Raw genomic sequence first — 20,942 nt, forward strand, 5'->3', positions numbered from 1 at the left:
TCAACAGTCCCTGTTGGGCATTTGCAGTTGTGAAATTCTGGTATGTGATTGCTATGGCTTCCATTTATACCGAATGTGCATTATTTGACCACACCAGGGGTTTTTCTTTATAATTACTTCTTTCCTTGAAATCACGTTTCGGTGCGAAGTGTGAACACAGGCAAGTTTCTATTCTAATTGATAGAGCTGCACAGAAAACACCATTCCTGATGGCCGTAGTTCAACTGCTTTGAAATGTATTTTTAGTACAACTTCTTGCGATCGTGTATTTTCAGCATTTGGACAAAAAAGCTCCGTCTAACGACGGTCAGTGCCGAGAACAAGGCGCACAAAAGTCCTTCCCAAGCAAGCAACAGCTCTACAGCAGCGCGAGCAGACAACACGCAAGATAGAAAGAGAGACGTGAGAAGGAAAGCATGCAAGGAGGCTCACTCATTGCCCGGGCAACCGAACCCGCGACCAGATGGAGCGCGCACTCGGATCACGTGCTCGATGAAGCCAATGAGCGCGACCACAACGCGTTCCGGATTTTGACATTTTGTGGGCCTTCCGATGGTGCTACAGAAACGTCATCGCCATTCAAGAGGAAAGAAAATGGCCTTTCGAAAGTGCTTGAGATCACCGTGCTCGGCCGCTCTGCTTGCAATCGAAAATTCTTGAAGTTTTGCGATTTTTGTTGCATTTTCAGCGGTTTTTGGGGCACAATTATTTAAAGCCGAAAGCCTTACTTGACCCATTTTGTGAAAAGGCGTTGGCGTTGAGCCCGAAAAATGGTCATAAAAATAAGTCACTAAGCACGCACCACTCAAGGTCAATACGGACGCACCTCAGAAAAAAAACACAAAGAAAAGCACAAAAATGCAGGTGCTGCATCACGGAAGGCGGCGGGTGCGCTCAAGGTCAAAGCGGACGCGCCTCAGAAATAAAACACAAAGAAAAGCACAGCATTGCAGATGCTTCGTCACGGAAGCCATCAGGAAGCCGGCGGGGTTCGCCACGCCTGCGCAGCGGGGGAGCATGATGTCACCTCTGGAGCACCGTGTGAAAAAGAAAGACGTGGTTCTCTGCTTGTAGGAATGCGCTGCGTGTCTACATGTAAGCAGTCTTAAGTGTCTCTGCCAAATTTTTAGTAATTCGCTGCTAATTTTGCATCAACTAGGAACCCAGTAAAGTAAAGAAATTTTAATGGCTAGTTCATTATAACTAGGGATTCAACGAACCTTCTGAAGTTTGAGTCTGAAAGGTTGTGAAATGTTCCAACCTCGCTAAGGTTCGAAGTTAAAAAGTTTGCAACTCTAGAACCCTGCTGAGGTTTGAATTAGAATAATTTGAAAATGGTAAGGTTTCTGAAAGTTTGAATTCGAAGATATCAATTTCTTTTTTTTTTTAGATAGTTTGAAAATTTAAAACATTTAGAATTTATTTAAGTTTCAAGTTCGAAAAATCAAATATTTCAAATTTTTTCGAGGTACAAGTTAGAAAAGGTCGGAAATTTCGATTTTAAGTTCCAAGTCTGAATTTCATAGATGGAAATCAAATTCCGCAATTTCAAACTAAGTTCTCATGAATTCATCTAAAAAAAATCACTAAATGTGCTACTAATTCAACTGAAAACGTTGCCGATTTTTCTGACGCCGTGATTATACTACTCAGTGCTGTGGTACTGACGGTACTACCTGTATTACTAAGTATTTGTCGTAACTTATGAATTAAGCGTTGAACTGGTTGAACGGTTCATAGAAAAGCCCTGAGGCGGTCAGATGAACATACTTCCTACTTATTTGCAAACTAGTAGCAATCTGATCAAACGTCGCCTAAATGCAATGCTGGCTTAATCTTAAGATAACTAAATATGCAAGACACTCCCAGCAAAGAACCTCTGTTGAATTTCAAGCCTGCAGATCAGGTATCTGTTGACCCACAGGTTACCTCGGGTCAACCTACGGAGTTGTGCGCGGGAGAGGCTTGCAGTGATGTGATTGGCCTAAGCCGTTTTGGAGCACTTTTCAGAGCAGCCAAAACATTCTTTTGGAGCAGCAAAAGTGGCCTTTGGAGCAGCCCAAACAGTGTTTTGGAGTAGTAAAGGTGGCTTTTGGAGCAGCCAAAATAGTGTTTTGAAGCAGCAAAAAGCGGCTTTTGGAGCAGATATTCAGAGAAAAACAAAAATATTTGTTTTAAGTGCTGGACAAATGAAGGGCACATTGCTTGCCGCAATAAAAATAATGGTTAAGTTAGACCACCTGGGAGTCTTTCAACATGTTAACTGAAATGCCAATGACATGACAAATCTTGCAATGCTTCAGTTAAGGGGGAACACTGGTCTTGGAGCTTTTTTTCTTATTTTATGACGAAACTCAATGAAACTGCACAAGCTTGTTCAGCTTTTTGTGCTGATTTCATATATCTGGTAATTTCTTGATTCAGTAGAATTGTCCTGAAGATAATTAAAACTTACCTGCCTTATTTTGGAGGAATGATAGGGAAAAAACTGCTCAACAAAATATCCTTTTTAACACATGGCCAGATACTACGAAGTGTAAAGAATACAATGTTGGAAGTCCTTTTAAGATAAACCCATTATTAGTGATTTTACATCATATTGAAGTTCAGTGCTCAATGCATGGCTAACAAGTAATAAAACAAAAGATCAAATAAAAAATTGTCTAGACTTATATTAAAAAATCTGCTCTCATCATTGTATGCTTCACACAGTTAGCAGCACATTTCAAGAAAGGTTATATCTCTGACTGCTGTAGATGCTGAGATATCCCTCCTGCAAATTTTCAACGAGTCCAAAAATTGTGTTATGTGAACACAATGTTTTAGAGTCAACTTTACTGCACATTCAGCCCGCGTAGACATTATAAATTGATTTATAGCTTGAATATTTATCCACGAAATTAGAAGCGTGGTAGATTCAGAAGAACAACAGCCATCGCCATTTTCAAAAGAATGCAGTTTTAGGAAGTTTTTGGCTCTAAAGACGCATGTCCCCCCTTAAATGATAGATACCTACGTACCCGCTATAGATAAATAAGAGCCAAACTGCACATATTAAATTTATTTGAAAATAACCAGATTAGTAGTAAATATCAAAGCATAAAGTTGACTAGTTATACAATATAATAATTGGAAGCAGTCTCCGACTGTTGAAGCATGTAACTACTGCAGTGAAATGCGAAACTGTACACAAGAAAAAGGCGCAGTACGACTAGCGGGTGCTTTTCCTTTTTGAAACTTTCTGCGCGGCTGCTGCAAGCCTCGCTTTGCCTTCGGCAGGTAATGAATGTCCACTTTCAATGTCTCCAAAAGAGACATTGAGACATCCTATAACTGTACAGTGCTGTAGGCGTCGCATAGCAATTCCGAAAAACCGATTGCCACCGTTTTACTGATTCCCGATGTGCCAGATTTCTTGTCAAAAGCAAACAAACGTAAAGCAAACACAGAGAAAAAAATAACCTGAACGCATAGACACAAGACGTCGCGAGTCAGGGTCAAAAAGTTCATGGAACGGTCTGTGCAACGACTGAACTCGAGACAAGCAAAAAAGGGAAAAAAGGCAAAAAAGGCAATGTCCGCACGCTGAACCCGCGCAGCGGGTTCAGCGTGCGGACATTGTCTTTTTTGCTTTAGCTCACTTCTCTTCACCAACTTTCTTTCGCGGTAGATTTTCCACGTACCGGGGTCCCTCTCCAAAGAAAGCCCACCGCAAGAGAAACCAAGATAATCAATACTTCGACATAACAGTCTTTGAGTTAAAAAGGGATTTTGTAGTAGCGCATGATTTAAACAAGAACAGGAATGTTGATGACCTTGCGGCGGTCCTTACGTTTCAGTTTAGAAAGCGCCATATCTGCAGCGACGTGGGGATGGCAACACCCAATGTCATGCAACCACAGTGACTGGAAGGCAGGGACCAAATATAGTTTTCCCACAGCTGTTGCTTTTAGGAGCGAGTGCTTCAGCTCACAAAGTAATTCTTGCCTCGCAAAAACATGGTTTCGTTTCAGAGCACGACGGCATGGCTGGTATCCGGCACGCTAGCATCGGAGCGTCCGCACACGCTTGCATCTATCGCAACAAAAATTTTAAAAAGACGCGAAACGAGACTTGTGAGAAACAAGAGTGACGAGAGCGCGAAACGAGAGACGGCGGGAAAAACCATACAAGGGGACTGGATGGACGACTTTGTGTAGGGAGGCCGCTTGCACCACCTAGCTCACGCATGCTCAATTTGGTTCTCAGTTTCGTTTCGGTTTTGAAAGGCAACCGAAATTGGTCCTTTGGCGCAGGCTTGGCACAGATTACTCATATTTGGGCAAAATGTAGCAGGATGTATCAGGGTTAGTCCCTTGGCGCAGTTTGGCGCAATGGGCGCAGCAATCACATCACTGGGCTTGTGCGGAAGTCGAAAGAAAAAGGTGTGAGGTACAAGGCCGAGGCCGCCCCAAAGCGAACATTCAGCGCTTGGTTCGAACTTTGTCAAACTTTGTTCAGAAGTTCGAAGTTTGTTGAACATTTGAACTCAAAAGGTTCGAAAATCGTCGAACTTCTTAGCGTGAAAGGTTAAAAAATGTTGATATTCCATGCGTGAAAATCGGAGGTTCGAAAACAATAAAATTTCTCAGCGCCAAAAATTAGGAAGTTTGAAAATCGTCGAATTTTTTATGTAATATTCTGACATTTCGAAACTTTGCAAACCTTTCAAACCCCTTGGTTCAATCTTCGAACCTCAGGTTCACAAAAAGTTGACGGCATCTCTAATTATAACATAAAGAACAGAAAAAAATCTTTCACAAACACACATTTTTGGGGGTTTTCCGATTTTGAAACTTGCTACTGACTTGCCCCTTTCAAATCAGAATGTTGTTCTAACACCAAAACTCCCCAAAAGTTTATTTCATAGAACTTGCATTTTTGGCAGATATAGATTGCAAGCACCTCTCCACAAAGTGTCAATTAGAAATTTGATTGTAATGCATAAACATGTTGTACAGATGCACTGTCCAAGTGAAATTAAGTGGACCGAAACTTCAAGTGCTTTTTTTCTATAATTTGAGATTTTTGCCAGGCAAGAGGCCTTTAGAATGTTATCTATGTCACTTCCATAAACTTGGTATCCTTGAATTTGTCGTTAATAGACTTTTCTGACAATGCTATTTGTTTTGCTCTATTATTTGCTAGACTAATTCACATTAAACTTTAGAGAAGGGAATATGACATCTGAAAGTTTATAAACCATAATTAATTTGTGCATTTCAAGACGCCTTCAGAAGAACTGAATTAGTATAAGCTAAAGAGGTCTCATGCAATGCAACCATTTCTCCTTGATTATAAAAGAATGTCCCTCGACAAGAACAGAAGTGTACCTACCATTACCGATTCAGCAACATTTTGAGGCACCTTCCTAGAGGTCATTCCTTGGCTCTCCGAGACAGAAAGCACAGGCTTTGGACTGGGAGCCACTTCTTCAGCGACCACTTCTTCAATGTGATCCGCAAGATTGGAGGCACTGCGACAAAAAAGAGCATGCATAAGAATTACATGGCTACCTCCGAGATGTTGCACTGCAAAAGCTTCTACAGAGGCAAAAGTAAAGGATTGTGATTAACAAAACTGACACTCCCCTCAAACAAAAAAGAAGACATTTTCAGAAAGTTGACATCAAAGAACATCAGGAATACAGTGATGTCTCGTTAACATGGACACCTCCGTTCCCGTAAAAAAATCGCCCATAATGTGAGTTGTCCATAATACTCAGACAAAAATGCATGTATTTTCTCGGTTTGTCCCCGAAAGCGGTGACCATATAGCGGAGTATCCATATTAATGGCGTGCCACCTTCCCTTAATTTCCTTTCCTCCTCACCCCTTCAGGTCAGCGTGGCAACAGTCGCGGTTGTTGACGGTTTCACACTGCACCGCCTCACAAATGGTTCTCATTCAGGTGGGGAGAAGAGTAGAAGAGACATGACTGTAGTAGTATAAATCCATTTCTTTTTGGCAACTTTTTTAAAAATTTCATCTACATACACTCAGACAAGAAACCCCCATATAAGAGGAAGACGAACAAGAGTGAGCAACTCTCCAGCAATAACAGGGTGTGCCTCTCGGCTGCCCAGTCTTCAGTATGAGCAAGTTGTCCTCGAAAGTGCTTCGGTACCGATGATGTCGGTACCGAAGCACTTTAAAGGGCCATGGGTTGTGCTGATGTACGACTACACTTCCCCAAGCTACAAGCATGAATGACTTCCAACCAGCTGGCCGCAACAAGCTCCCATAAAGTTCAAAAAGGCCCACGGGAAGTTGCTCAAAGGCACCTGTCAGCGTCGTCGAGTGGGTCCAACAGGCAGAGGGGTTCCATGGCCTCTGCAGGGTTCAGGGGGCTGGCCACGATGGGGGCACAGTCCAACTCTGCCAGAGCAGACGTCGATGCCGAGGGAGTGGCAGCACTTTCCGAGCCACCCGAAGAGGAGGTCGAGGACGTATGGGTCCGTGTCCATGTTTCTCCCGCGTCCACAGTGCTGCTCGTCTCCCTGCCATCTTCCATCAGGTCAGTGACGTCTCTGATCACGGGACCTTCTGAGATTTGGCTGGCAGGCTGAGAAGAGAGCAGATCGCAAACGTGGAACAGTTGTACCATTCCTTCATTGTGCCCACCCCGGCCACTCATAATGCAGTTCTCCAATGACTTTCCTGCCGCTATAGGTAGTAAAACACAGTACGCACTAAAGTAGAAGTCCTCTACAAGTGAGTGCTTGTCAAAACAAACAAAAATTAAAAAAAAAAAAAAAAACTTACAAATTTCGGGAGAATAAACAAACACGCACCGAGCTAACTTGGTAATCGGGAGTGCTGATCTGTCCATCAGCAGCAGCAACGAATGATGACTTCTTGAGCCGCGGCGCCTTGGCGCTGGAACTGTCATGCAGCATGAGGGGGAGCTTGCGCTTGACCGTGATGTTACGGTTTGCTTGCACCAAAGTCACCAAGAACTGGATCAGCTGCAGGTCAGGAGAAAAAGTTAATTTTTCGAACCCCGCCTTTCTCGCTTACGACAACACCACGGCACATTTAGATCACAGAAACTGCAGACAGAGAAAGCCTCAGAACATTAAAGAATCGGGACTGCATAATTTACAGCAAGTTCCATAAATGTGCAGGTTTACAGTTGTCAGTCACTCCTGACCAAGAGACCAAGCCGGCACCAAAATGTTGGGATTCATGTTTATGATTAAACTTCCAGTTACACTCCATTTCACAAAATGCTGCAGTGTTGACAAAGGCACGGGTGCGAGCATGCGGCTTTGGAAAGATTTGGAAAGTGCCTTCTGCGGACGAGCTCTCATGCAAACAGAGCTATTCTGCTCAGTTAAGTTCACAGGCCTGTGTCTGCACTGTATGCACTCGTGAGATTGAGTAGAGTTTGCTCATTCGCAATTCTGACGAAGGCACGGGAGGGGGCACCTTCTCGACTATCTGCTGCTGCTTGTGGTGCTTCTGGCGAAGCACGGCCACCTCCCGCCAGAGGGCCTCATTCTCCTTCTTCATGTCCGTGAGCAGCTGATCCACATGCTCCTGGCGCCCCTGCATGCTGCCCACGTCCGACAGCAGCTCCTTGAGCACATCGCCATGCACACGGCTGTCCTCAGGGCCCCCGTTGCGTCCCGCAGGCACCTACCGAGGATGCACACTTGGACAGTGAGGACATGTTCGGGGATCAATAGAGAGAATGGTGTAACTACCCTTTTCGTTTCTTCTTTAATGCGTAATCAACGAGCCTAGTCAGCCCTTTCGGTTGACACACAAAACTACCGGTGGACCAAATCAGATTGAGTCTTGGTTCGGCAAGATTCAGCACTTGCCCAACCTTCCAGAGAAGGTAAAGATACGGCGCAAGTTTGGCCAAGATACATCGGCGAGTGCCACAGTTCAGGCTTGCAACTCTGTGTGGGGCTGTGGCATCTCTAGATGAAAAATATTGCAAAATAAACAATATTTAAAAAATAAAGCCTGCACAAAAAACGTCCACCGTAACTGCGGACAGAGGAACACATCCGCAACAAATAGTTATTTAGAATCATACTGCTCTGTTATGTCACTAAAGGGTGGAACACACACATAAGAAAATACAGCGAAAGTCTCAAGAAATTCGAGATGCGAAACCAACAAAACTTGTTTTTGTAATTTCAATGTGCCTATAACTTAAAATAAAGTGAATTTCGAAAAAAGAAAAGTTTCACTAAGTTACTATGTTCAGTGCGCTCAGGCTCGGTGCAAATTGAAGACCAGTAAAAAAAGTTGTTGCAGAGCCCCTTTAAGACTGCTTACGTGTAGGAATGCGAAAGCATTCGTATATGTGCCGTATTTCTCTATCCTCTGCAGAGGCCGGCCGGCAGGGCTCTGAGCGGCGTCGCGTCTGCTGCTGCGGCGGGCCGCGAGAGCAGCGCCAAAAGTGTGGGGTGGCGTTCCTTGGAACAATCCAGCCCGCGGGCCACGTCGCAGACATTTTAACAGCCGTCCCGCGGAGGGAAGTTTTCAGCCATTTTTTAGCGGTTACAGTGTGGAGAAAATTTCTCTACCATTTGTCGCAGTTACGGACAACTCCGGCTCTGCTCCATGGGACAGTTAATGCTTTCGCATTAAAACTCGAAACATAAAACATGCAACCATACAATAAAATAAAAAAAAAATTAAAAAAAAGTACCAGTATTTACTAGCAGAAATCAAAAATATGCTTTCAACAAAACTTATTCGCAATTGAGGCACAGTAAATATCCTAATTTTATTTCAGTTGTCGTCATGTTGCGATCCTGATTGAGCGATGGCACTTAAAACTTCTCCCAACAGCTTCGAGTTGCTCGTTATTTTTTCTATCAGGGCCAATCCTAGCAAATCATGTTGCATCACAAGCATCTAGGAACAAATTGTCAGCAGCTCCAGATTTGCAAGGAAAATTGCCCATCTGAAGCGCATCTAAAATACCCTTGCTTCTACACTTCCGTGCTCCCCTCAACATCATACATACAAATAGCAAGTCTGTCAAAATTGGACCAAAGCAGACAAAGAGAAAATGCACTTGCAATGCATAGAGCAAATGGTTACAGATCATTTCCCCTTGCACAGTCGCATTAATTTGAAGAGCCAGTTTTATAAATTTACAATACACCTATTATTCTTTATTTTATGTCGAAGAAAGTGGCAACATGCATTTAAGCTGCATAAATGTTTCTTTCAAAGCTGTACATATATACCCAGGCCTTCCACTGTGCACTTGAGATATAAAATGGGTATGGGACCAATCCGCAGACTGCTTGCGTACATTCAAAGTACACAGCTCACAAGAAAAGTAAGCGAACTATAGAACGATGGGCTTAAGGGAATAGCTCACCTTGCGCTTGATGAACTCAAGCATGCACTCCTGGCCACGGATGAAAAAGTTGTGGAAGAATTCAATGCTTTCTCGATCAGACTTGAGAGCACCTTGGTCAATGTTAGCTACCTTACGGAAGCCATCTGCAAGGGTAACAAGTCTCACATGTCACAAAGTACTTAAAGTCAAAGTTGCGGGTTTTACGTGCCAAACCAACAACGGACATCTGGCAAGCCCCAGCGGAGGACTAAGGATTAATTTCGACCATCTAGTGATCTTTTGACGTGAAACCAAAAACTCGGTTACCACAGCGCCTTCTCCGCAATAACCCTCCGTCAGATTGCAGGCACCTCAGCCGGGATTCTAACCCGCTACCTGGGGATCCGGAGGCCGGCACTTTGCCGCGGAGCCACCGAGGCGGCTGTCACAAAGTACCTGGCTCACGAGTAATTTGTGACATAATGCTTCACAATGGAAGCTTTTATTAAGCACACTACACCAAGTCAAGCTCCACTTAGGACTGCATGTGGCTGCATACTTGACTACCATAATATCCTAAAAGATAGCCCACCCTGATTTTTTGGCATGGTTTTCTATTATCCTAATGGCTTTAGTTGAACTCAGTTTTGCACACTGAAAGTTAACCCACCCCGTATTTTCGCTTAATATGCTCCCAGTTTTAGGTGGGCTACCCTCGGGATATTACGGTATGTCAGTGAAGAGATTAACGTTGCTATTTTATGACACCTTTAGGTTACAAGCAAAAGTAGGACTACTAAGTTTATTTAGGCAGGTGAGCAAGCATACATTGACTTTTCTGTTTTGGTGTCAAATATTTTAACCTCTTATAAGTAGCCTATTTTCTTCACATATTACCCTATAGTTATTGGAACTTTGTGAAAATAAGCTCATCTCACATTCAGAGTGCTGGCAGGAATGGCCAACTTACACATGTTAAGTTGCCTGATGAAGCTAGCCATGTTGCTGTGCTTGAAGTAGAGTGGAAGCAACTCCTTCGCAAACTGTGTCTGGTTGTGGATAATAAAACTCTGGCCATTCTGTAAAAAGACAAACAAGAATAACACATTTTTGCTGCAAACAGCAGTGACTTTCATAGATTTCTCAAAGCTCATTGTGAGCATTATTGTTCTGTGCTAAATAAAACATTACCAAAACAAGTTTGAAATTTGGACTGTGCCTAAAACTGTCGAGTGTCTGGTAGAGGCCAAAAAATAATGACACAAGAGAGCAGCAGCTGGAGAGCTGGAGCAACTGTAACCATGATAGACTATCAAAACAGACCCAGTCTTTTGGCATGAGTATGCTTCAGCATGCACACAGGGTAAAGAATTAACCTTCCAATTTGACTACCTCTTTGCTAAGAGGAAAGAATTCTCGCAAGCAGCTTTTTAGCATGAGAGTGCTTCACCATGTGTACAGGGTTAGTTTTTACACTTTCCTATTTTACTATACAAGAAGCAAGTGATACTCGCAAGCGGATCTTGCTTTTCACTTCAGAAATAATGCCTGAGCAAATGGTACAACATGTATAGGTTTTGTTTCTTTCAATTTTACAAGCAAAACATGATATGTGTAGAACTAGAGGACTTCTTTACATTGACAAAAGGATGCTGTAATTTGAACAAGCTCCCAGAATGACATATTCTGTAACTCAAAGCACTTGGCAATACAATGCCATGGATACGTAAGAGTTTTCTGCCCTCCCTTAACACAATTTTGCCTGCCTATATAGTCATCTCTTCTCATATCATCCAGCCTTTTAAAGTTACGACGTCTACCACTTGCAATGGCCCGATTTGGGTGCTAATCCCTTCCGATTTCATAGCAAGGCACTTGAAGGTGTTTTATTCTTAAACAACAGGTGTCATCACACTGTAGAGTGCGGACACCTATACTTGTTTTCACCTCAAGAAAAAAGCAAGTTTTGCACATTGTTCATACGCAGCACGAAGTGGTTCTTACGAGATTTGCTTGTTGGGAGAAAACAACAATGCTTTTGGAGTTTGGAACGTGTCTTGATAAGATAACATATATCTAATCTAAACTTCACCTACATACATCTTAATAATCCATATAGAGGAGGAAATTAGAAATGCCCCGCGAGGAGACAGACTTTTTTTGCTATGGTTCTTGAGGTAAGGACGGGTATAGTCTAACAAATCTTTCTTAGCTTTCTGTGCAGTCTCTATTTCTGGATCTGAAACCTGAGGTTCGGTTTCTACAGCAGCTGCCCCAGCATCCGCTGTGCTCCTTCCTCAGGCGTCATATGCTCTATGCTCGAAGACGGTCCCCCCGTGGTTCGGGTACAGATGACACAAACGTATTGCCAAATCGTTATAGAGCTTTCCTCAGTGAGTTCTGCAAATTAGATTCTTGTTAAACCCTAAATTCAGTCAAATCAGTTCATCATTATTTGTGAACGAATTCTGACATGGCCCATTTTTTTTATTTTTTTAAAAAGATAGATCAGTTTATTAACATAACATTTTGTCACAAGTTTCTAAAATCAATTGGGATGTGCATTAAAATGTGTGCTTGACTAATGAAATCCCATTAACTCTTTTTCTTTTTTTTTTTTTTACAGAAACGTGATACACTTCGCTGGGCTTCTTTGTAATAACAGGGGCCTTCTCGTAAATAAAAACAAGGTTCAAGGTTTCTCTCCTAGAAATTAAAGGGGGGGGCGGGGGGGGGGGGGGGGGGGGGGGGGGGTGCAACGATTTTCGGACTTCGGTCAAAAATTTGTGGAAGTTGCCCTCTGACACTTCTGAAGAACAGAAAACCGATTTCGCCTGCGTGTCCTAGTTGTTGTGTAAAAAAAAACGATAAATATTGGCATTTCGAGCACCCCTCAACTCACTCCCAGTCCTCAGGGTCACACCTGGTCGCCCTCCTAGTGCATAATTCGGGGTGCCGTGTAGGTTCCCGTGTGCTATCTCGGAGGAAGCTTCCCCCCCTCTCTCTCTGCTGACATTAGCGGGTGTTATGCTGCAGCTTAGAGCCGAGCAAGATCACGTAAGCTTCTCACCGTGGTTCCTTCAACTGCCACTTGCGGCTGTAGGTGGGGGAAAAAGCCAGACTTTTGCTTTGCAATTATGCAGCGGAATCGCAACATTTTTTAATGAAAGAGATGTTTTCTCTATCCTCCTGGGCACGATATAAAACGTAAAAATGACGAGGTGCAAATTCTCTTAATCTTGAAATCGTTGCACCCCCCCTTTAATTGCTCAGGTGACTCCAAATGTGTTCTTATGAAACTAAAAAATTGTGATCACTTCTTAGCAATGCAAGTATGCGTCATCGAAGTGAGCTCCTGGAAGTTGCAACTTGCCGAGAAACTCTGTGTTAATCGGATGAATGAACAACTTGGACTGATCTGCTAATGCAGCAAAGAGCCAATACATTTGGCTGTACGTACACGGATTTGTCGTGGCAACACAAACACAAGCTGTCGCAAAGCGAAACTCTGGGCCGAAAGCCCCAAATCGTAGCCCCTCAGCTTGGAGGTACTACAAAAAGGAACTCTGACTTACAAAGCTCTCGAAAACGACAGGCATCGTAAATCACGGAGGTTGAATGGAAGGACTGCTGTGTTTGCGGGGGCGTTATGGGAGCCCGAATAACAGAACTCCGCCGAAAGCCGACGATATATAAAAAGCAAATAAACAAATTGTAAAATAACTGTTGCACGTGCCCAGCCAAGAAGTAGTGTAGCATGACAGCAAAGAAAACGGCCGATACATTTATGTAATCGCGCACAACAGTGCTCGCCTCTATGGCCCCACATTAGCAGAGGCGTAGTGGCATCGCCACAATCGCTTAGACCTTTAGGACCACCCAGTGTTCCGTTTTCTTAATGAGAAATTCTGTAATGTTTGCTACTACATTCCTCCAAAGCAACTGCGTCGTTAACAAAGCCGGTTAGCACCGCCACTTGCAAGTTGGTGCAATCACCGGGTTAGCTATCTAGACGGATGTCTTCTTGAAATGAAACTGTGCTGACACTCGCCTCGACAGCGTTGATCATCCACGAGAGGTTAGCTACGAGGTTAATTTTCAACGAGCATGTCGCGCGTAAGCTAACAACAATGCCAGAGAAGTCCGCAAGTGCTAGCCCTAAACACACCGAGAAGCTTCAACAGACCTCGTTCCAGCTGATCAAATCGTTGCAGTTCTCGTCTTCGACAAGTTTCCAAAGCTTCACCAGGAAGGCGGGGACGTTATTGACACCAACTTCTGTTGTATGCATTGCGGCAATCTTACGAACTTTGGAGTGAAACGAATATTGGTGCGAGGATTACGACCATCATCCCCGCGAACGAAGGAGATAAAAAATCATATTTCCAAACATGGTTGCTAGCATTCATTTACATTTTTTCCTCCTCGTCCATCGTCCATCGAATCGCTGCATGAATCATCCAAGGTTGCGAAAGGACCTTCAATTAGTGTGATATTGAGAGTATAACTAGCCAAAAATGCATTTAGTTTGTGCCAAAAAATATTTTAATTTTGTCAGAACTAGATAGTTCTACAAACTAACCATGTTCTTTAAGTTTTTGTAAATTCGCAAAATTTAAGCAGAGTGGTTTTACCTTTTGTATTTGGTATATAATGTTGTCTAATACTGCGTAATAATTTTGATAATCAGATGAAAGCTTAGAATGCGCCAGAAGCTTCGACTGCAACCTTTCTGCAACACGCGCTCGCGCCTTGCGTCGCTCTCTGGCTGAACCCCGAAGTGACACCGAGAACAGAAAGCTTGAGCTAGAGTCAGAGCTTTTGGTGCATTCTCAACTCGTATGAGACTGTAGTTGTAACTTGTAGCCTTCATTATTTTTAATCTTTATTCCTCCGTACTTCGGATTTGTGGAAGGTGCGAAAGAGCCAGTGAGACCAGTGAGAGAAGCAGACATAGGAAGCAGACGATAAACAAATGAATAGATATTGTTGTTGCGAAGCTCTATGAAGCTCTTTGAACTTTTAGCGCCAAATCACATAGGCGGTGAACTGAAAAACAACCACCTGCTCTCAAAAGAAAATTTACACTGTCTTTTTGACCAAATGTTTTGACCGCAAAAATAAACTAGGCATCGCCGAACGCTCGTTCTCCGCCCATATGTAGGGCTAGAGGTCACAACCAGATGGCAAAGTTTGAGCCCGATCTGATAACTTAATCAAAAGTTATAACTGATTTTCTGAAAATTTCAATGGGAAAATGGCGGCTTACGGAGTTTTCGAACATATGGGGCTCTATGGCACCGCAAACCGAAAACGGGCAAAAATGGTCTCCATTTTCTCATTGAAATTTTCAGAAAAGCACTTTGGCATCTGGTTGTGACCTCCAGCTCTACCTTTGGGCCATTGCTTTGGGCGCTTTGGGCGGAGAATGAGCGTTTGGCGATGCAGTTTATTTTTGCGGTAAAAAAGATCGTGTAAATTTTCTTTTGTGACACCCTGTGTGTATGTATATATAATGGCGCGACGGCCTGGAGGGGACGGTTTACAGGGGGGATTAAAGAAAACGAAAATTGCCCGTCGCGCGCGCAAAGTCCCAGAGAGACAGCAGCGTCTCTTTCGCACAGGCACTACTCTTGGGGTTAATCCAGTCCCCGTAGGCAAGCACATTGGGGTCTAGAAAATGACTTCGTTCAGTTTGGAGCCCCGCACACTCCCACAGTAGATGTCGGACCGTAGCATGACCGTAGGGGGTAGTATGGGGAACAACGATGAGGGGGAACGCCCTGAACATACACATACGCTTTTTTTTTTTGTTTTGTTTTGCGAATGCGGCCACCGGATGGCCATCTTGAGACACGGAAAATAGACCTTTTGGAGCGTTGTGGAGGCTTGGCGGCAGCGTGCTGGAGGCACAGTTTCCGCCCGTTCGTCGTCATTCGCTGAAGATGGCTTTAGAATCTTATGTAAACGGTGATAATTGCTTTTGAGAACAGTGAAAAGTTTTACGAAAGTGCAGTGCTACACAAAAAAGGCACAATTCGTCGAACGCACGTCTCGCCGGTCTCGCGTGCGGCGTGATCAAAGCTTCTTTGCCACGCCGAAGTGCCGCGTCTCTGTGCCTTCGCACGCTTGGGTACCAAGAATCGACGCCGTGGCAAAGTTTTGAAGGTGTGTCGCGCGTAGATGTTTTCTGGATCGCCCAGCTGTTCGGGCAAGTTGCTATCAATAAAGGGAAAACAAATGCTTGGGAGAAGAGCGTGATGGTCTCCCCCCCCCCCCCCCTTCTTCCGCTGTAGAAATTTTACTCGTCTGTTTCTAGTTGAAAGATGTGGTTGTGTTGTCCCAGTTTTAATTGTTTCATTCTTTCTTCATCCATGAAAAAAATCTGTGGTGCTATTATGCACGATTAACTATGGCTAAGTTCGAAATCTACTCGAATGGATCACATAACAGCATAAATAGAGCAACGCTGTGGAGGCAGATAGGTTTTCGAACGCAAAAATATGGAACGGCGAGATCTATTTTTTTTTTCTTTTGACGCGGATTATACGGTCGTGTGCAATCTGTCGTCGCCGCTGGACCCCCTACCCCTCTTCCGTCGCCACTGGATCAAGCTTGTTTCTGGAGCGCGAGTGCCGCAAGTCACAAATACAGTCGTCAGAGTGAATTAACGCTGCTTCAGGGGAACACACATCTTCACGCATGTTGAACTCGCGAAACAAATCTACACAGCGTCGATTCTTGATCGGTATCCAAGCGTGCGATGGCAGAGATGCAGCACTTCGGCGTGCCTAGGAAGCTTTCATCACGCTGCGAGACGGGCGAGACTTGCGTTTCATGAGTTTTGCCTTTTTTCTACAGTGCTGCGCTTCCATAAAAAATTCACGCATTCTCAAAGACAATCATCACCGTTTACACGCGGTTATAACAAACTTCTTCAACGAATGGCGACGAACGAGCAGAAAACGTGTCTTGAGCAGTCTACCGCCCAGGCTCCGCCACGCTCCAGGAGGTCGATTTTCCGTGTCCCAAGATGGCCGTCCGGTAGCCGCAGTCGCGCTGCAGCGACGGCAGCGACGCCAGCGACCAAGCGGGGTTGCGCGATCCAGCAGACATGTGCTGGATTATGGATTGTACTATTGTGCATTGGATATTCAGCCAACGCCTATTCAGCACACTGGATGAAATGAAGAGAGGCGTCACCGATGGCGGCTGATCGGTGGGACAAGGATGTGGACGATGGAGTTGTCCGCATTGTTGGACAACTCCAACTGCGTAAATATGGCAAGTTCATGGAGGAATTCACAACACAGCTCAGGAGCATTGAGCAATCTTTGGATGAGACGATTTGTGAAGCATGGGACATGGAATCGGATGCAGTCTCTCTCCAGCACCTCCCCTACGAAAACACGACGCTACTCGAGCTCATCTCGACGGACAACAAGATCCTGAACAAGGTGATCACCGTCCTGGCTGCTCTTTGTGCCGAGGCGAAGCACTTATGCCACGAGGCCAAGACCCGGTTCCACAGCTCGCTCCTTTTCTACGGAGAAGGCAGCCTCGCAAGCAACAACGTCCCGGACGGCGAGCCGCAGGTGGCCGTGGGGAGGATGGTCGCCCTGATGCAGGACCTCTCGTGCCACGTGAGCCGATGCTACCTTGTCGCCAAGAACATCGTGCAGCAGATGTCGGCGCTCTTCGACAAGAGCAAGCCGTCGTGCGTCATCGACGTCACGGACGTGCACTTCCAGACGGTCTTCGAACACCTCGGCCAAATGCTCGCGTCCTTGGTCACTCTGGACGAGATTGTGCAAGCACAGAGTGCGTTAAGGGAACACTGGACGCTCTACAGGAGGATGCTCAAGTCGGTGCACCACAATTGCGCCAAGTTTGACGTGGCTCCTGAGGACCTCAAGGCTCTGGACAAGCTCATGGGCCAGCTTGAGTACCAGCTGCTCCAGGGCCGCATCTTCATGGGCTGCCTCGAGCAAGGCTTTGACGACACCAGCCTCTGCGTCGCCAAAAATGGTGCCTTTGCTGAAGAGTTTGCCCTCAACATTCGCAACTGGTTCACCCAGGTCGACGCCAAGCTTGGGGAGACCAATGAGCTGGACAAGCGGAAACAGCTTATTGGAATCTATGCGCTGTATGTTCTCTATTACTACATCTATCGCACTATTGACAAGAAGTTCTTCAAGGCACTCTGGGATGTATACAAGAAGGTGCCAGCGGTTCACATCCTAGGGAACATACTCTGGTTTCCAGACCAGTTTCTGATGCTCCAGATGCCGCAAGTGATCAGATCCCTTGATAAGAAAGCCCAAGATGCCGTTAAGATGCAAAGGCTAAACTTTCTTCAGCAGAAGTCTGCTTCACTTTCCAAAGATGTGCAGGCTCTACATGTCCAAGTGTCTTCCTGGCTTCTACGCATGGAGTCTGCTTTCCAGAAGGATACAGACAAGCTTCTAGAAGACCTTAATCGTAGAAGTTCTCTTCTTCTTCAAGGAATCTACTTTGGCTGGTACATCTCTCACCAAGTGACAACTGTCATGAACCTTCATGTGGCACTGTCCAAGCCAATGACAAAGTCATCGGTGCTGCTTCTCGGGAAGATGATAGAGATGATGAAGGCTATTGAGGCTATGTTTCACAGGCAGACAGTCAAAATCTGCGACTCTGTCACCCATATCATACAGCACCTTTCGTATGTGGCGCTCTTTGCTGTCAGCAATGCTAAAAAGAGGCTAGTGTCTGACAAGGTATCCGACAAGAAGTACAGTGAGCGTAGACTTGATGTTTTGTCTTCCCTGGTTTTGGCCGAGAAATGCTTGAACGGCCCAGCCACAAAAGAGAGGAGACTCATCATTCACTTGGCAATAGCTGTCGGAGTGCAAATGAAGAGTTTCAAAGAAGAAGAGATCAGCTCCTTTCACTCGGTCATGCGCAAGCTGGACCTGATTGGCGAGTTGCAAGAAAAACTGCAGGAGGGTTGTGATGGCAGCTTCCTCTACTGGCACAGGGTAGTCTTTCCTATCTTCTTGGATGATGTTTACGAGAGTGCTGTGGACGGACATCGTATCCACTTCCTGGTTGCTGCACTCAAGGACTGTGCTGGACCCATTCGCATGACAAAACACGAGTCTAACCCCCAGGTCATCTTGGACAAGTTTAAGGAGGAAATGTACAGCCAGTTCAAGGAGCATATCCTGGACAAACTCTGCAAGGACATTGAAACAGATTTGCGACTTCAAACTCATTCCCACCTTCAGTTGGATGACCGAAATCCATTCCGTGTTGGTCTTAGAGACTACTCGCAAATCCTGCACATTCGTCCTATCAAGCTCTTTGACTTGACAATTAATGTTCGAGCTTTTGTGGAACACTACCTGGACAAAACATTCTACAACCTCACAACTGTGGCCCTCCATGATTGGAAGACGTACGGTGAGATGCGCAGCATGGCGAGGCAGCGCTACGGCTTGACTACTGTTGAAGCCCACCTCCCCAGTCAGACCCTGGAGCAAGGCCTGGATGTTCTCGAGATAATGAGAAACATTCATGTCTTCGTATCCCGCTACTACTACAACCTCAACAACCAGATATTTGTAGAGCGAACGAGCAACAACAAGCACCTCAACACCATTAACATCCGCCACATTGCTAACTCAATACGCACGCATGGCATTGGCATCATGAACACCACGGTGAACTTCACCTATCAGTTTTTACGGAAGAAGTTTGTCATCTTCTCTCAGTTCTTGTTCGATGAGCACATCAAGTCCCGTCTCATCAAGGACCTGCGCCACTTCCGAGAGACACGCAGCCAGAGTGATCCAAAGTACCCATTCGACCGAGCTGAGAAGTTCAACCGAGGTATCCGGAAGCTGGGAATGACTCCAGAAGGAGAAAGCTACCTGGACCAGTTTCGGACTCTTGTGAGTCAAGTTGGCAATGCCATGGGCTACGTCCGAATGATCAGGTCTGGCGGACTCCACTGCTGTAGCAGTGCCATCCAATTCGTTCCAGACCTTGAGTATGTAGCCAACTTCGAAGAACTTTCCCGTGAAGCTCTCATGAATGACGACTGCATCGAGGCTGCCCAGAGGCTAGATGCTGTTGTCACAAGCCTTGCCAAGAACTTCTCGGAAGGAAGCGAATATTTCCGCCTACTTGTGGACGTATTCTCACCCACCTTCCGTGACCCCAGCAACATGCACCTGAGGAACTTCTTTGTGATCCTACCTCCGCTAACGCTCAACTATGTGGAGCATGCTGTGGCTTGCAAGGAAAGGATGAGTCGAAAGAACAAGGTTGGAGCAGCCTTCACAGATGATGGCTTTGCAATGGGTGTGGCTTACATTCTCAAGCTGCTCGACCAGTACCAGGAGTTTGACTCCTTGCACTGGTTCCAGTCGGTGTCTGAAAAGTTTCAGAAAGACAGTGCCCAAGTGAACGAGCAAAGGAAGGCAGCTGTTGGAAAAGAAGACGAGAAACTTCAGCAAGCCATGTCTCTAACCGGAAAAAGGCTCGAGACATACCAGCATGAGTTTGACTTGCTCAATTACTCGCTGAGTAGCGCTCGTATCTTCTTTAGGGCTGACCTAACTGCTGCTGAAGAGAAGCAGGAGAAAGTGGATGATGTCTGAGCCTAGGCACTCAACCTAGGCATTTGTGTGCCCGGCACATGCTTGCTTGTGGTCGTAACTGGTGGGGAGGAAATCGCTTCAGAGGGTAGGCTTGAGCGGACTTTCTATATCCCGCATTATTTTTCTGCTTCAGAGCAAAGCTAAGTTGTTATTGCTTTTCTAATCAAAGTGGGTCCCTTAGTTTTTTGTTTATTTTATCCACCAAGCCATCTAGTCCAAATACTGACATGTGGACATACAAGCTGTGAATAGGATGCAACATTTATACTTTATAAAGCTACCACTTGTATCTCAAGCATTGCCGATGTTATGAATTGCGGTGAATCATATGGTCTTGTTTGGATTACAACTGAGTAATAAAACGAGAAATTTGGGCACGGTGTGTCGGCTGCTATTTTTTGTAAACAGGATTTCTAGGGATGGTCTGTGGGCTCCATCATCATACGTGGTGGCTAAAAAAGTGTGAACTGTGCTCCTATGAAGGGATGACATATTGAACAACTGCCAAGAATAGAGGCTATGCTAAAATACAGGGTGTTTTTTTTAGCTGCACCAAATTTAAAAAAAAAGAACTGCGTTGGGGCACTTTTAGTTATGCCATTAGCATACCCGACCTGGCGCCCACTAGAAACCAAGTATTTTGTGCAACTAGGCGGCTAATTAACGGAGATCTCTTAATTAACTTTTTAATTATTGTTTTTAGAGGGCCTATTTCATTTACGAAATTGAAGCCCAACCTTAATATGCTCCAACCCCACAGCGAAGTAAAGGCACAAACAACTTCTGCGCGCATTTCTGGCTAAATTATTTCATTCCCGCAGGCTCTTTCAAACCGAAACTGACCAGAACAAGAGCGTCAATGACGTCGATATCTTTGCCCTCACTTGGCGTCGCAGCAGTGACGTCGCCTGTGATGCAGGCACTGCTGTCAGCGCTTTTGCA

General features: G+C 45.0%; 2 protein-coding genes across 5 annotated transcripts in view; one reads left to right on the forward strand and one right to left on the reverse strand.

The window, feature by feature from the left end:
* The window catches only part of LOC8030467 (heat shock factor protein), a 28,185-nt gene extending 14,423 nt beyond the window's left edge, over positions 1-13,762 (reverse strand). For 2 of the 4 annotated variants that reach the window (XM_040498854.2, XM_029988192.4), the window contains exons 1-7: positions 13,541-13,738; positions 10,325-10,433; positions 9,394-9,518; positions 7,470-7,679; positions 6,833-7,006; positions 6,323-6,603; positions 5,377-5,515 (exon numbers count right to left, since the gene is read on the reverse strand). In XM_040498854.2, coding sequence (XP_040354788.1) covers positions 5,377-5,515; positions 6,323-6,603; positions 6,833-7,006; positions 7,470-7,679; positions 9,394-9,518; positions 10,325-10,433; positions 13,541-13,645 — 1,143 coding nt within the window. In that variant the 5' untranslated portion in view covers positions 13,646-13,738. Of the gene's footprint in view, positions 1-5,376; positions 5,516-6,322; positions 6,604-6,832; positions 7,007-7,469; positions 7,680-9,393; positions 9,519-10,324; positions 10,434-13,540 lie in introns of all 4 variants that reach the window. The other 2 variants (XM_002401281.5, XM_029988193.4) reach the window with 2 other exon arrangements.
* Positions 13,763-16,498: 2,736 nt separating this feature from the next.
* On the forward strand, positions 16,499-20,377 carry LOC8030465 (WASH complex subunit 4). The gene has a single exon (XM_002401279.4). The coding sequence runs from the start codon at positions 16,560-16,562 to the stop codon at positions 19,998-20,000; it is 3,441 nt and encodes a 1,146-aa protein (XP_002401323.1). The 5' UTR covers positions 16,499-16,559; the 3' UTR covers positions 20,001-20,377.
* The last annotated feature ends 565 nt before the right edge of the window (positions 20,378-20,942 follow it).

The sequence above is a fragment of the Ixodes scapularis genome, unplaced genomic scaffold (assembly GCF_016920785.2).
Source record: "Ixodes scapularis isolate PalLabHiFi unplaced genomic scaffold, ASM1692078v2 PGA_scaffold9__187_contigs__length_104089568, whole genome shotgun sequence".
Lineage (NCBI taxonomy): Eukaryota > Metazoa > Arthropoda > Arachnida > Ixodida > Ixodidae > Ixodes > Ixodes scapularis.

Coding starts and splice junctions, on each gene's coding strand:
- LOC8030465 (XM_002401279.4), top strand. CDS start 16,560: ATGGCGGCTGATCGGTGGGACAAGGATGTGGACGATGGAGTTGTCCGC.